Source organism: Lagenorhynchus albirostris, chromosome 20 (assembly GCF_949774975.1).
Source record: "Lagenorhynchus albirostris chromosome 20, mLagAlb1.1, whole genome shotgun sequence".
Classification (NCBI taxonomy): Eukaryota; Metazoa; Chordata; class Mammalia; order Artiodactyla; family Delphinidae; genus Lagenorhynchus; species Lagenorhynchus albirostris.
The window spans coordinates 1,768,442-1,784,564 of NC_083114.1; the positions used below are offsets into that span (position 1 = coordinate 1,768,442).

A 16,123-nucleotide genomic window follows, 5' to 3' on the forward strand; every position below is an offset into this window, starting at 1 on the left:
CAGAAACTGGTCTCGTGAAATGCGGGCTGTGATTCAGGGCAGACTTTCGTGAGGGGCCCAGGTCGGACCCCAGGCCCCACAGGGGAGGCCTGCTGGGCGTGGTGCCGACTCCTGGCCTCAGCTGCTGCTCTACCCACCGTGATCGTGTTTGAGGAGGGCTTCCTGTCCTGAGCTGTGCCCGTCGGATCCTCTCCGGGTCTCCCACACACAGCTGTAGAGTTCTTTCCTTCCCCTGCAGCGCATGGCTGCAGTTCAGTGCCCGCTTTCAGATTGCTTTCCTTGCTCTTAGCCTCCTCTTGCTTACCCACCCACCTCTTAGAAACGATGCCCTGATCCCGGCTCGCGGAGAGCGCCCTTCCGTCCCAGGGGTCCCTGTAGGGTCCAGCCCAGAGCCCTGGACGCCCAGACAGCTCCCCCTGCCGGCTTAACCATGCTGCTGCCGGCCTTGGGGCACCCACAGTCCCTCATTCCCTCAGCAAAGGGCGTTTTGAGCTCCCACCGTGTGCCTCTGTCGTGTGCCCCCTTCCCACTAACGGGGAGAGAGACGGTGAGTGGTCAGCGCTGTACTGCACGCTGCACATGAATGCTCTGGAAACCCCAAACCCAGCACAGCCCAGCGTGTGAGGAGTGGGGAGGGTGGTCCGAGTGCTGGGAAGGCCCAGAACAAGCCTGGACTGGAGGAGGGCTGGGCTGTGCAAGGTCTGGAAGGGCATCCTAGGCAGGTGGAGGGCGGAGGGCTGGAGCAGTGGCAAGGCTGGGCCTGAGGGACGGGGAGCGGCCACACGTTGGTAGATGGGTGGAGGGCCTCTGGGTCATCGAAAGCCCTTTGCCTTTTACTCAGTTAGCTGGGAGCAGGGGAGGGTTTGGAACCGAGGAGGGATTGGACCCTGCTGAAGGGTGAGAAGGTTCACGAGGACCCTCTGGCTGTGTGGGGGGCCAGGTGGGCCCAGGGAGGCTGGTGGGAGACCCCTGCCTCTCCCCAGGGAGAGGACAGGGCTGGACCTGATGGGGCTGAGGATGCCCGGGCACACTTTAAAGGAACGAGGTGGGTGCGCCCAGGGCTGAGAGGTGGTGGCTGCCAGCCAGTGGTCCCCGGTATCGGGAAGGCAGGGCCAGCCAGCTGGCGGGGAGTGTGCCCAGACCTCCGGGGCCTTCCACCCGGCTTTGGGCCCCATGTCGGCTGATTGCTCCCAAAGGGGTTGGGCGAGGAATTTGGCGGGAGATGGGACTCACTCGGGAGCCCGTCTCGCCGGAGCCGGTGTGTTCTGCACGTCGCGGGAGCCCGGATCTTCGGTGGCAGCGTGTGTCCGGCAGAGGCCGGCGCTGGCTGTCACGTCTTCAGGTGGGAAATCGAATCAAGAGGGGGCTGCTTGGTAGCGCCAGCAGACCCTCGGAGGTGGCAGTTGTAGTGACACGTCTGTCCAGGCGGCAGATGTCAAAGGTGTTCGTTCTTGCCTCTTGGGCTTGGGCCCCCAGCAGGGTCTGAATGTGCCGTGGAGAGGCCTCCGCATGTCTGGGCTGCTCGGGGCTGCAGTGCCTGCAACAGCCGGAGGCTGACAGTCCCCGTTCACTTCCTGTAGGAGGCGGCGGGGCGGGGGTCATTGGCAACGACACTGAGATGGACTCGCCCCCCCAGATCCACTCAGTCGTAGCAGTGAGGCCAGGATCTGAACCCAGAGCCCTGGCAATTTTACGGTTGTGTGGTCCACCTCGTGTAATGCTGGTTACCCCACGGGGCCCTGTGATTGTCAGAGGGTGAGGTTGAAACAGCTGTCAGAGCTGCTGATGGGGGTCGGTTGTCAGTTAGGCTGTTGATGTTGCCATGTGCCAGGGAAGATGGAAGGTGTGGCTGCAATAGCTACACCTGTCCCTTTGTCTTTAAAGCATCCTTCGTAAAAGTGTAGGTACACAAAGTGTCGTTTCATAGACTGTCAGTAGTGGATGTGAAAAAAGCAAAGCGGGGGTTGAGTCAGGCTCAGTAAGAGTTACACAGCAGGGCCATGTCTGATTCATGGCTGCGTGGTGGCCAGATTGCAATGGCCAGCTTGAAGGAAGGGGGCATTTAAAATTATAGTATAAATAAAAATAAGAGGGAAGGTCTAAGGTTAATTTTTCTTTGTGTTGGAAAGTAGATCCCATAATTTATGGATAATCTCTGTATATCGCGTATTCTGTGTTTGTCTTCAGAGTATGTTTCTCTTTTATCTTTGTCTCCTCGCACTGACAGAGCAGGAGCCTGTGCTCAGGGCTGAGTGCCTGACCCACGAGGTGCTCAGTAAGCAGTGAACGAACGAATGCTAAATCGACCTGAATTCTCTTTTTCTTGGTGGTGTTTTGATGTGACGTGCTCATCTCCATTGGTGTCTGCCTCTGTTAGCCTTTTGCAAATACACTTTGTGGGCTTTTCCAGAAATGTGGAAATGTTGTACCGTATCTTGAGACTTTGAGTTTAGAACAGTGTGATTCCTAGCTGTTAGATTTTGTTTGGTGATAAAATGCGGTTCCCGATTTTGCCAACTGCCCTTTCTCTGTTCCCTAAGCCACTGGCTCCAGCTGACTGCCCGGGAGCTTTTAAATCTCCCGAGGTGTCCCAGAGCCCCGGCACACATCTGACAGGTCGGAGCCTCGGGCGGGCGCGGGCAGCATGGCGCTGAAGCTCCCAGGAGGCTCCGGGCCTGGTCAGTGCGGGCCCTTCCTCCCGTCGCTTCCGCTGACCACCGGCGGCCACGCTGTTTCAGAGAGTCACGGTCAGCAGGCGACTCACCGACTTTCAGCAGCTCAAAATGGGTGTTGCAGCGGGATGAGCCTCCTCCCGCGGCCTGCTGGTGGGGAGCATGGTGCAGCTGGCGGTGTGGTGACCAGCCCATCGGGCCAGTGCCCCCGTGGCCCGCCTCTCCAGGTCTAACTGGTAAGCGCGGCTTGGGCGGCAAATAAGAACTCTGCTAGATCTTTCATGATAAAGATAATGCCTGTCCATTCCCGATGGTGTAGAAAATGCAAAAAGAAGACGGACACACTCCGTAATCTTGTCACACAGGCAGCTGTTGTTCCCATGTGGGTGTATGTCCTTCTGGACATTTTTTCTAAGCGTTTTCTTTTCTAGGGTTGCAGATGTGTTGTAGATGCAGCTCTGCGTCCCTGCTTTCTGTATCATGCTGTCGTCACCCCCCAGCTGCCTGGCCTGTGGGAATGGGTGGTGGTTCGGCTTTGTCACGGCCATCTGTCTGTGAGCAAAGCCAGTGGGTTCTTACTCTGAAGAGGAAGCGAAGGCCAGATCAGACCCGCATCCCCGGAAGCGGCTGTATGGACAGATCCGGATCACAGGTGTGAAGTGTGTTCCACGAGAGCAGAAGGAATCTCATGTTTCATGCCGTGCAGACAGTAAAAAAGTATTACACCTGTGTTGTTCATAACCACGTGACCTTTTCAAAGCACATTTCTCAGAAGGTGAGTGCATTCGTTCGCTCACTTCATAAGCCCAAGGGTGCCGGGGCCGGCGCTGGGCAGTGAGGGCTCACGGTCGGCAGCTGAGGCCTCGCGCTCCGTGGGCTTCCAGTTCGGGAGAGGCGGACACCTTCGTGGTGCGACACGTGTAGTGCTCCGAGGGGGCCGGGCAGGCAGGTCCGAGGCTGTTCTAACCCTGCGTGCAGTGGGACGGGGTGCAGTGGCCCAGAGATCACCCCTTAGCTGACTCCTTACCACCAGATTCCCAGGACAAATACTACAGTCACTGATTTTTTTCACCTCACTTCCTGCGTGCATTTTCCGTGTTGCTACACAGCTACACTTGGCTTCATAGGTTAAAGTTTGGATAGGTTAGACGTCCACACGGTGGGGACGGGGCGGTGCTGTCTGGGTTCCTGGGTGTCCCCTGTGCTAATGTGGGCGCTGCACACACTGCCGTGCCTGAGGGAGCTGCCCCTCCCAGGGGTCGCTCACCAGTCCCACCCCAGTCACAGCGGTTTCCAGGTTCTCACAGTGCAAATAGCCACGTGGTCAGCGTCTTTGGGCAGAAAGCCTGCTTTTCTGAGATTCTTCATTGTCTTCAATGTAGAATTCCCAGAAGTGAAAGTAGTGGGGAAAATGTATGAACGTCATTCTGTCTCTTGAAATTGGCAAATGTTTCCCCAACGGACCAGGCCCAGGTGCAGTGCTGCCAGCCGGGGGGCCGACTGTGCTCAGTTGATAGCCCCTGAGCCCAAAATGGGTACTGAAATTTTTTGAAAGATCATTTCTAGTTTAATAGATGGAAATTTCCATCGAAACACTCATTTTATCTTATTTTTATTTTACATCTTTATTGGAGTATAATTGCTTTACAATGGTCTGTTAGTTTCTGCTTTACAACAAAGTGAATCAGTTATACATATACACATGTGCCCATATCTCTTGCATCTCCCTCCCTCCCACCCTCCCTATCCCACCCCTCTAGGTGGTCACAAAACCCCCCTAGGTGGTCACAAAGCACCGAGCTGATCTCCCTGTGCTATGCGGCTGCTTCCCACTAGCTATCTATTTTACGTTTGGTAGTGTATATATGTCCATGCCACTCTCTCACTTTGTCACAGCTTACCCTTCCCCCTCCCCATATCCTCAAGTCCATTCTCTAGTAGGTCTGTGTCTTTATTCCCATCTTGCCCCTAGGTTCTTCATGACATTTTTTTTTTCTTAAATTCCATATAAATGTGTTAGCGTACGGTATTTGTCTTTCTCTTTCTGACTTACTTCACTCTGTATGACAGACTCTAGGTCTATCCACCTCATTACAAATAGCCCAATTTCGTTTCTTTTTATGGCTGAATAATATTCCATTGTATATGTGTGCCACATCTTCTTTATCCATTCATCCAATGATGGACACTTAGGTTGTTTCCATCTCCGGGCTGTTGTAAATAGAGCTGCAATGAACGTTTTGGTACATGACTATTTTTGAATTATGGTTTTCTCAGGGTATATGCCCAGTAGTGGGATTGCTGGGTCGTATGGTAGTTCTATTTGTAGTTTTTTAAGGAACCTCCATACTGTTCTCCATAGTGGCTGTATCAATTTACATTCCCACCAGCAGTGCAAGAGTAAAACACTCATTTTAAAAGTGAGTTTCCGGGCTTCCCTGGTGGCACAGTGGTTAAGAGTCCGCCTACCGATGCAGGGGACACGGGTTCGTGCCCCGGTCTGGGAAGATCCCACATGCTGTGGAGCGGCTGGGCCCGTGAGCCATGGCCACTGAGCCTGCGCGTCCGGAGCCTGTGCTCCGCAACGGGAGAGGCCACAGCAGTGAGAGGCCTGCGTACCGCAAAAAAAAAAAAAAAAAAGTGAGTTTCCTGTCTGTAAGTATTACCCTAAGAAACTGATGTAGGCATTTAACCTAAGTTTATGATTGAATTAAGAAGGAGAGAAATTACGTCTTTGTTGAAGTTGCGGTGTTCCAAGCCCTCTCCTCCCTCCCGAGCTCCTGCCTGGGGAGTTGTGGGTGCGACCCTCGCCCCAATGCTCCCCGTGAAGGTCGACTTTCCCATGGGTGTAGACAGAGCACCAGGAACCATGGGGACCCCCGGGAAACGAGTGAGGAGAAACAACCCCTTCCTGTCTTGGACAAGCCCTCCCTTCCCCACCTCGCCAGCTGGTGATCTCGTAATGGGGAGGGTCTCACCGCAGCCCAGAGAGAGCAGCACAGACTCCCTCTTTTCTCTCAGGCAGAGGATGGGCCTTAAGTCCTGCCAGCAGATGACAGGGCAGCCTTTTGTCTCTGCTGCGCCCGCCCCATCCGTCCCCACTGTCTGTCTCCCGCGCTGGCTCCTTCCTCCCTGGGCTTTGGCTTCCGCGTCCGTGGGCTGCGGTGGCAGCACCCGTGTCTCGGGGTGGTGGTGACGCGTGTGTGAGCTGTGCCCTTGGGAGTCACAGCTTTGTGCTCGCCGGAAACTAAACTAGAAAATGAACACACAGGGGCCTGAGCTCCTGCTCTGTGCCTGGAACAAGCCAGGGTGGGGAGGTTCCTGGCCACAGGCGGGTCTGGGGTGTAGAAGGCCTAGGTCCCCATTCTGCGGGCCGCAGAGCACCTGCCCTGCTCTAGGTGTCCAAGAGGAACCCCTGCCCACAGAGCGTTCTGCTGGGGAGGGCGAGCGGGGAGACCCAGGCTCTCTTTCCTCCCTGAGGGAGGGGCGGGGGGGGGGCGGGAGTGGGAGTGTGGTCTGAAAGCAGGAAGGAACTGGAGGACTCTAGGGCCCTCTGTGGCTGGCGGAGCAGGTGCCAGGTGCGGGGGAGGGGCTGGTGAGCCGCCCTGGGGAGTGGAGGCCTGTGTGCGGGGAGGCGGGGCCTGAGACGACGCTGGGAGAGGAGCCGCCCACCGGGGCTTCAGCGCCAGAGGTGGGTCGGAAACCCCAAATCAGGGTGTCCGCAGGGCTGTATCCTCTGAAACCCGCAGGGGAGCGTCCTGCCTGCGGCTTCCCTGCTTCTGCTGGTGGTGGCCGTCCTTGGTGTCCCGTGGCCTACGCTGCTGCCCTCCCCTTGTGTCCACCCCTGCGTCTCTTCTCTGCTTGTAAGGACACGTGTCATGTTGGATGTCGGGGCCCACCGGCTCCAGTGTGACCTCAGCTTAACCGTTAACAAATGAATCTGCAGCAGCTCTGTTTCCAAATAAGCTCTTATTCCGAACCCAGGGGTCAGGACTTCACAGCCTTGGGGCTCAGCTGTGCCCCAGCCCCCGGTCAGGGGGAGGCTCTCTGTGGGCTGAGTCTCCGCTTGGGAGGCAGCACAGGCCACTTGCGGTGGGAGGGTGAGTTTGGGCTGCCGGGGGTCGGCACCATCCAGGCCAGGCCGGGCCCCAGATGTTCTCTCGTGACCTCGGGCCGGATGGTCCAGGAACGTTGCCAGGTGTAACAGAATCTCAGTGAAAGCCATCCAGAAACCAGCGCGTCTCACCTCCTTCACAGCCGCCACCCTGGCCCAAGCTCCCACCATCCTCCCTGGACCGGCCAGGTGGCGTCGCTGCTCGGCTTGCACCCTCCTGAAGGCCCTCCGAGAGCCCCCGGCGCCACCAGGGCCCTTCCGTCATGGCCCTCTGGGAGCTCTGCCCATGCCAGCCCCTCTCCCTGCACCCAGGCGAAGCCCCCACCCGCTCTCTGCTTGGTGTCCTTGCTGCCGCCCAGGCCCCTCTGCAGTGTCGCTGTCAGACCTGAGCACAGGACAGGCTCTCCTCACCCTGACCCACCTCCCCTCTGTGTGTGTGTGTCTTGTCCCCCCTCACTGGGACACAAGCTCCAGGAGAGCAGGGACTGGCCTCAGGCCTGGAGACGCGCCAGGCGTGGCGTGTGCAAGTGTCAAGGACTGAGCGCACAGAGCACCTCAGGGCTCTGAGGCTGGCTCTGAGTTCCCCTCCTGCTGTGAGTGGCGCTGTGACGTCTCTGGGCCCCGGTTCCCTCCTCTGTGGGAGCGAGCGATGATGCAGAGCAAGGCCTCAGATCAGCCTCGACCCTCGTGGCTGGGGCGCCTTGGCGAGCCACCTCACTTCCGGGCCTCAGCCCTGGCCTTCGGGGTTGGGGGGCAGGACCCCGCCCGGACTGAGGGTCCAGCGAGGCGCCAGGTGTGGTACACCTGTCACGTGCCAGGCACTCCCACAGGAGCTGGTCTGATCCTCAGGACAGCCCGAGGCGGTGGGGACTCTGTTTCCGTCCTGCGGGTGAGGAAGCCGCGGTGTGGAGGATTGAGCAGCTGCAGGGCCTGGATCTGGGCCCATGCTCGCAGACGCCCCCTCTCCCGGGGCCGGGTGGGGCCCATGCACGGCAGTGAGTAGACGCCCGTGGGTGAGTGCCAGGGAAGAGCACGTGTTTGTGTTTTCTGGGTGGAATCGCAAGAAAATGTCAACAGCTGTTTCCTCTGGGGAGAGGAGTGGGGGCAGGAAAAGAGGGGTGGCCCTCGCTTCCTTTTATGCTGAAGTCTTTAAAACAGGCTCTGGCATCTCCCCTCCCCCATCAACGTGGCGGTGAGGACAGGCTGTCTGTCATCCTACCTGGCAGAGTACACAGCAGCCGTCAGGACCGTCTCACCCCCGCCCGCGTGCCTGTCTGCCCACTGTCGACACCGAGACCACCAGCAGCACGGTCGCTCGGAGGTCCTGTCCCTGGAGTCGTACTGTGCTCACGACGCTGATGTGCTGAGACGCAGGGCCGGCCATCTTGCAGAGTGGCCCGAGGTCTGGATTTGTCCACCTGCTGCCTCAGTCCTCGCCCTGTTCTTCTGTGAACTGGAATCAGATGTGGAGTCTGCATTGAAATCCAGTTGGGGGGGGTTGCCAGGGCCGTCAGGTGGTGGGCGACGGGCAGGGCTTGGCCACGTCCCCCCTCCGCTATGAAGTCTCACGTCCCCCCCTCGTCCTGAAGGTCACCCGGCTGTGGTGGTCCTTCAGGCGCTTCACATCTTGCAGCTCTTTGGCTTTTCCACAATGTATTTATGGTTTTTTTCTCTTTCGATGTTAACCTGGGGTGATTTGAGCTTATTTTCTCCTAATTTGCCTCGCTTGACTAAAAGCAGTCTTTCCTCTTCTGCCTGTGAGCTGGGAGAGGGAGGGCCCTGGAGCGTCTCCCTGGGGAACGGGCTCAAAAGCCTCCACTCTGTGTGGGAGTGTCCTTGGTGGCCGAGGGTCATCGGTGACTCGGGAAACGGCTGGTGGAACACAGGAGGTTGTCGCCACATGGAGGAAGACCCAGTAAGCACTTCGCTGCAGTTCAGTAACAAGGAAGGAACCTAGCTGGACCGGGGAGCTAGTCACTGGGGGGCAGAAGCTGCCCCTGGGCTCAGTGCCGGCTCCCCAGCCCCTCCTTCAGAGACCGGCAGAAAGAGGAGGGTGGAGGCCCCGGCCGCCAGAGCCACGGTCCTCTGCCCATGGAGGTCCGGGGCCAGAGCGCGTACCAGTCCCTGGTTTCTGCCGTGCAAGATGGAGGGGGCCGTCTGGTGGCTGTGGACAGAGTGGAGAGCAGTGACCTGGGCAAGGCCTGGCCCCCAGGTTGGGGGGCTGCTGTGTCTTGGGTCCTCCTGACCCTCCCTCCCTCCCCCACACTTCATAGACGTGGAAGCAGAAGCCCAGAGAGGTGGCCATTCGTGTGCGGTCCCCCTGCTGCTATAGGGTGGGGACGGGACGGGAGCCCCAGCATCCCCGTCAGCTGTCGGGCACGGGGTTGTTAGGGTGGTGGCAGTGCTTGGATCCAGATGGGGTCTTCTTGGAGCCCCGCTGCCTGGTGACCTTGCGTTCTTGCTAGGTTGTCAGACGTGCCTCGTGTACCCCGGCGACAGCCTGCGTGCTAGGGCTTTACGAGAAGTCCCCGTGCAGAGCCGCCTCTGGGCCAGCTGGGTCTGCAGAGTCTGTGCCCTGCACTCGGCGTCCGTGACTGCAGACACCGCTTACGTGCTTTCTAGGAACACTGCAAAACGTAGCCAGCGAGAAGAAGCAATTTCCTGTTTTTCTATTACCTTGTCTGCTTTGCTTTCTTCTTTTGAAATTCCCCGACCTTGCCCATCTGAAGTGCCTTTGTTTTAGGGGCGCGTTTGAGGACCCGTGTGGGTCAGCCGGTCCCTGGAGCAGGCGAGCAAGGCCCTGCAGGAGACGCCAGCGGTGTTTCTGGTTCTCGTCTTAGCCTGTATTTTGCGGGAGCTGTTGGGCTTGTGTAGGCTCCCTGTTCAACCTCCCCTGCCGAGCTTTCTCAGCCAGGGTAGCAGACTGGACAGGGTGAACGGGGGGCCCACTGAGCAGGTGAAGGCTTCGTGCTTCTCCCCACGGGCCCGTCTCAGCTGCAGGAGAAGGGTGGTGACATGCTTGCTCGTGGAGTGATTTGCTTGTGCGCATGGTGCCGGTCTTCCCTCGAGAGGGTGCTGGGTCAGAAAGCAGCCTGAGACCCGAGAGCGGCCAGCCCCTTGAACCCCTGCTTCTTCCACTGTCCCCATGAGTTGTGGACCCTCAGATCGTCAGAGTGGGGCGAGGGCCAGGTTCCGGGGGTCAGAAGGGCCCATTCAGGCCCCTCTCACCACCACCTCTGTGTCCACTGTCCTGTCCTCGGGCACAAGAGGCCCTTTGTGGAGACGAGATGCTGTCACTAAGGCAGGAACGTCTCCGCCGGATGCCTCCCTCGCAGCTGAGACCGCCGTGTGCAGCTCAGCTGACGCTGTGGGCTGGTGGCTGTGAATTCTTCCAACTGCGTGACTGAGAGCCGTGCCTCCTCTTATGAAAACCACAGCGTTTAGGGGAATACCCTTTGTCTAATTTCCATACTGATGTGGTGAGCTATTTCCGAGTGTGCCGGCCACACGTTATTCCAGCAGCGTCAGCTGTGTGGGGTGCAGACGTGCACGTTTGCATTTGAAGCTGGGCTGGCCTCGCAGCTGTGCTGAGAGGCTCGGGGGACAGGGGGGCCTCACGTCTCTGGCAGGCCCTGCGCAGAGCCCGGCCCATTCATCCGGGTCCCACCGTTAGGCCAGTTTCGGCTTTCCCCGCCAAGACGGGGCTCTCTGTTCAGGGGGCTTTTCGGGGTGTGGAATGGGGTCTGAGGTCTTCTCCTGTCTTCACTCGTGGTTTCCATCTGGGAGTAAATGAAGGGCGTCGGATGCGCCATGCTTGCTGTAAGCTGAGGCTTTTGGGAAGCAGCCTCAGAGACTCTTACCAGGAAGGAGGCTGGGAACGGGCGGCCGAGTGGCTGTGACCTGGACGGGAGAGCCACGTGCGCCACAGGAGTCCCCCCACACTGTCCCCCACGACTGGCCAGCTTCCTTTGTTCCCACCAGTCTGGGTGGTGATGTTGCTTCTAGAGCACGAGGAAGCCAGAGCTGCCGCCTGTGACGGGCAGAGGTGAAGTTTGGAAACAAACCAACCAAAAATGTGCTTTTGTTTTGGTATATTGTTAAGAAATAAAATTATTAAGGTAGATTTGAGGACATTCTGTTACCATCTAGCTTTATTTCTTAAGAAATGCTTTGGAAAATCTAATTGGGGCGATGCACTAGGCTGGGATTTGACTTGATTTTATTTAGAAAAATATGTTGGGGTTTTTTGGATAACTGCAGCATTTTGCTGTTTGACCTGCTCACTAGCTTAGAGTAGACATGAGACAATTGGTTGCTGGCTTTTTTTTTAATGTTTCTCTTGGTTGACAGTAAATCACAGTGGACACACTGTGCTTCAGGCCATGTGATTGTCCCAGATGAAATCTCGCTGCCGTGTGTTGTACGTGTCTTTCCTAAATTGTAGGACAGAGTGGTGCCGATTACAGCCCCCGCCCTGCACTGCCCCTGCAGCCTCGCCTGTTCTCCTGTGGGTTTTTCCAGGACCCTAACTGCATCTCGCCTCTTCTCCCGTTTTGCTCACTGTAGCCAGAGCCCAGCCGTCTAGAAACCTCAGTCTCAGGCATCATTCCCCACCGTTTACTCTCTCCCAGAGGCAGATCCTAAGAGGCAAGCGTAGGTTGGAGATTTGGGCAGAGGCAGCATTTGCGTGAGTGCTGGGGGCTGGGTCTGCTGGAAGGGATGTAATGGAAGAAGGGGGCAGACGAATATACAGCCAGAGCGTCTTTAACAACTGCCCCTCGGCCATGCAGTGGGATCCTCCATCTGCCTGTCCCTCCATCTGCCCATTTATCCACGCAGTGGGCGTTTGCCAGCTGCTTTGTCAGACTTTGCGGATGGACGTGATGGTGGGAAGACGAGCCTGGGCCCTTCCCTAGGAGCACCTTCTGACATGACCCACCAAACTGCAGGATAGGGGTGCTGGGAGAGAGGGAGTGCTGACCCAGCCCTGGTGGGAGGCCGGCCCCGGAGGACCAGAGGGAGGACAGGGCAGGGGCACCCGAGGTGGTGGCCCCACAGCTCTCCGGGTGGCAGGGCTCGCGCTGAGATTTCCTGTCCTGGGGGGCGGCGGGCAGGGGTGGCGCACTCCTGGGCTGCTGCTCCCAAAGCTTCATGTCTGGTTTCTGCGGGCACCCAGGCTCCCTGGCGCAGGAAGCGTGATGGTGCGTAAGCCCAGCGTTCTCCGCGTGTGGGGCCCAGCCTGGCCACAGTGGGGTTGTGCGAAGACCCCTTTCTTTGGGAACCAGCTGGGAATTCACATCTCATCCCTTCATCAGAACTGCTTCATCAAAGCGGCTGCTGCTTCAGATGTTTAAGCTAGATAAGTACTTAAGCAAACAATGGCTGTGTATGGTTTTTTTTTTCAAGTCAACATGCAGTTTTACTTAAAAAACAAAAATTTTCAGGGTTACTGCAGAAATGTTTGGTCTTCATTTTCCATGTCCTTAGGACCGGGAGATACGGTGACATTCTTACATATGCGAGGGGGGTTCTTGAGAGGAGCGAGTCCACAGAGGCCATGTCCTTCTTTGAATGATCTTTGACCCAGCTTTTCAAGAACTGTGCTCTCGACGTTGTAAAAACTCAGCCCCTCTCCTTGAAGCCGTGCAGTGGAGATAGGCTCTGACCCCTGAGAGGCCTGAACTGGCCGCCCAGGGCATTTGTCCTGGCGAGCACTGCGTGGCTGGCGTAGTTGTGACGTTCCTTGGCTGTGCACGCAGCGTATTCGCAGAGCCCCGTCTCCCAGCCAGGGTGGCCCTGTGGGTGTGAGATGGGAGCGGGCGGCTGGCCGGGGAGCACTGGTCCTTCACGCTGACTTTGCCTCCCCCGCAGCCACCTCCCCACGGGTGTCCTCAGAGCTGGAGCAGGCGCGGCCGCAAACGAGCGGGGAAGAGGAGCTGCAGCTGCAGCTGGCGCTGGCCATGAGCAGAGAGGTGGCCGAGCAGGTGGGTGCCAGCAGGGATGCGCACCCCCGTGGGGCGGGGCCCGCGCGCACTCACACGGACGAGGGGCTCTCGCTAGTTGGTCCTGGGGACGCATCGGTCAGAGGTGCTTCCTGGAAGCGCTCCCGCGCGCTTGGCTGGGCTCCAAGCCAAGTGTCCACAGCCCTCATCGCCGAGTGCGGACCACAATCTGCAAGGTGGGTCGAGAGCATCTGGACCCAGAAAAGGATGAGACAGAGGCTGGGAGGAAATGCCCAGGAGATGAGAGTCTGACATTCAGACGTGGGCATGTGTGCAGTTTTTCTTTTATAAGCACACATTACGTTAAGATGGAGAAGGAGAGGGTCTTCCCTGATGGTCCAGTGGTTAGGACTCCGTGCTCCCAGTGCAGGGGGCCCGGGTTTGATCCCTGGTCAGGGAAGTAGATCCCACATGCATGCTGCGCGGAGCGGCCAAGTAAATGAATGAATGAATAAATAAATAAACAATAAATTTAAAAAAAAACAGGTTTTTACAAGAAAGATGGAGAATGAGGGAAAGGAGCAGCCTTCAAAGGGGTCGGCCCTTGGCTGCCGCTTTCAGGCCGGACTTGCTGCCCTTTGGTTAAAAAAGGCGAAGGAGTGCAGCGAGGCCCGCGGCCCCTCTCGCCTGGCAGTGCTGTTGAGAGACAGCGGGGGGTCGGATGGAAGAGGCAGGTGTGGGTCCCGCGGTGACTGGAATATCCCAGAGGTCCATGTAGCGACCAGCTCCCGGCAGGGCCCCTCTGTCCACTCAGGACGTGCGGCCTGCCATCGACGGGAGGTGCAGAACTCTCATGGGGAAAATGGGGCAGACGGACGGGCCAGCCCGTTGTAGTTCCTTGCTCCTGTCTTATGGTGAAGACGCAGTGAGTGTGTTTACTTATATTTAATCATTGTATTGTATAAAAAAGCTTGGTCGGCCCAGTCTTTTTATATATGCTGACTGTGCCTTGAATAAATATAAATTAAATATAACGAATCATTTCTGTTAGAAATCATAAAATATAAACACACACTCATTTTCTGGAAGCACACACAGTGGGGGCAGGGTGGAATGACCTGTGATTTCTGTCTTCTTTCTAATTCCTTTCTGGGTTGTTTGTGTTTTATAAGGAGACATATTGCTTCTACAATTAGAAAGAATTTTGAAGTCATTTTCATTTTGAGAAAAAGTATTTTCCAAGTATTTCCCTTCCCCCATCTGGGTGGGCACCCCCCCCCCCCACCGGGCACACCTTGGGGTGGGAGAGGCTCATGTCCACGTCGTCCCCAGACCCTCCTTTGAAGTGACGTGCGATACGGCTTTGGTTTCCGGCTCTGGCCAGGAGGGCCTGGCTCCTGGGGATGTTGTTGCCGGGAGCACCAGCTTCAGGGTCCATTGTCCTCTACAGGAAGAGCGCCTCAGGCGGGGAGATGACCTCAGGTTGCAGATGGCCTTGGAAGAAAGCCGCAGAGACACAGTTAAATTTCCAAAAAAGAAAGAGGTGAGTGCTTCACGGGCTGGGGGTGGGGGGCAGGTCAGTGTGTGAGACCCTCCTGAGCCCGACCCCCAGCGGCCGTCACAGCCAGCGGCAGTGAGGAGAGGGCAGGTGACACGCACATCCGCCCGAGGGGCTGGGCCCTCCCCTGACCCCACCTCAGTTCCGTCCCCCCGACCCCCACCCCGCGCAGCTCCGGCCGCTGCTCCACAAGCCGCTAAGCGGCAAGTGCTTTGGGACAGTTTCCTGGCCCAGGGTAAGCCGGCGTCCTCCTTACTCTATGCCAGGCTTCCTACCTGGGACCTAAAGGTGAACTGGACGTGGCTCTGCCCCTGACAACCTCGTCATCCTGTCGGGAGACAGACCCTCCCGCAGGGCCAGGGCTCCAGTGGCCCCCCTGTTCCAGTGCTGCGGGGTCCCTGAGGGCAGCCAGGCTGGCTGTGGGAGCAGGAGGGTGTGGCGGCCCCTGGGAGAGAGCCCTGGATGACGCTGGCAGCTGGGGGGCCGGGCGGGTCAGGTGGCCATATCTCGGAGGGAGGCAAAACCCCTGTTCTCCTGGGAAGCCCCAAGGACCTGTCGACAGACGGCGGGCGCTTGGCACACAGCAAATAGCCGGTGTGGGTGGAGCCTGGTCCTTACTGAGAAGCGGTGATGTGGGGCGGCGCAGTCCCGGGTCCTCTGGGCCCCCCAGAAGGCCTCTGCACTGGGAGGGGCACAGGCGGACATTGGCTGCAAGGGCAGCAGGGTAAACTGTCCTCTTTCTTCGGTCCTCGTCTCAACAGCATGGCTCCCACCCGCAGCAGACCACGCTGTTGGACCTGCTGGACGCTCTGCCCGGCGCGGGCCCTGCTGCCCCGAAGGCGGAGCCCTGGGGCCCTTCCGCTTCAGCCAGCCACACCAACCCCTGGGGTGCTCCGGCAGCCCCCGGCAGCACTTCGGACCCCTGGCCGTCATTCGGTAAAGACCTCCCTCGTACGTCTTCCCTGCCCGCCTGCTGGACGGGGGAGTGGCCGCAGGGCGCACAGCTCCCTCTCACCTGGCAGCAGTCTGAGTGGGTCTGGGTGGTGGGGGTGGGTGTCCAGACCTCCGCAGGACCCGGAGCGCCCCCCTGAGGACTGCGGTTCAGGGCTCTGCTTCGTCCTGTGTGAGTGGTTTTCTGCTTTGGGAGATTTCTTCTCCGCTGCCCACACGCCTCGGAGAGGGCTTGTCCCTCCTCCGGGACATGCGTCAACTCTCTCAGCCTCAGAATTGCACCCCAGGTTAAGAAACTGTAATACACAGCGTGAAATGTCTAAATCATCGTGCTGTAATTAGCCAGAAATTACGGCGTGCTTAAGTGATCGCTAATGAAAAGGGGACACGTTTACTGTAATTCTTCTTACCTGTCATTTAAGCAACAGCAAATCAGTTTACGAGGCTAAATGGATACTTTAAAGTTCTGCTTAATGCCAAACGTAAGGTGAACTTGTGATAGGAGATTCGGACAGGAGTGTGGCGCCCTCTGTTTAATTGGGGCCGAGATCTTGGGCACGTGGGCTTCCGGATCGCTGGGCACGGGGCTTGGCCTCCAGGCTTTGGGCTGGTTTCCCACCCAGCCTGCTGCTCTGGGAGGCCCCCTGGGTGCTCCATCAACCCTGCTGCCCATGGCTGATCCGTGGGCTTCCTGTCTTGCAACCTCTAATGTATATTTTGCACCAGTTTGCTCGTGTTTCTTGGGACCTCTGTTTCCCCAAACCAGAACCATCTTTTGTATCCGGCTCGGTTCCCTGGAAGTTTGCCAAAGTCCACCGAGTACCAGGCTCTGTCCTGCCGTGCGGGGACCCAGACAGGAGCAGGTAATGGCCCTGCCCTCCAGGCC

General features: G+C 58.0%; 1 protein-coding gene across 8 annotated transcripts in view; it reads left to right on the top strand.

Annotated features, from left to right (window-relative positions):
* EPN2 (epsin 2) overlaps positions 1 to 16,123 on the top strand; it is a 103,655-nt gene that overhangs the window by 43,871 nt on the left and 43,661 nt on the right. For 6 of the 8 annotated variants that reach the window (XR_009537408.1, XR_009537407.1, XM_060132953.1 and 3 more), the window contains 4 exons: positions 12,658 to 12,770; positions 13,543 to 13,653; positions 14,179 to 14,271; positions 15,048 to 15,222. Coding sequence is in view for 6 of the 8 variants with exons in the window: in XM_060132953.1 (XP_059988936.1) it covers positions 12,658 to 12,770; positions 13,543 to 13,653; positions 14,179 to 14,271; positions 15,048 to 15,222 (492 nt within the window). In the remaining 2 variants the exon portion in view is untranslated. The remainder of the gene's footprint in view (positions 1 to 12,657; positions 12,771 to 13,542; positions 13,654 to 14,178; positions 14,272 to 15,047; positions 15,223 to 16,123) is intronic. The other 2 variants (XM_060132955.1, XM_060132957.1) reach the window with 1 other exon arrangement.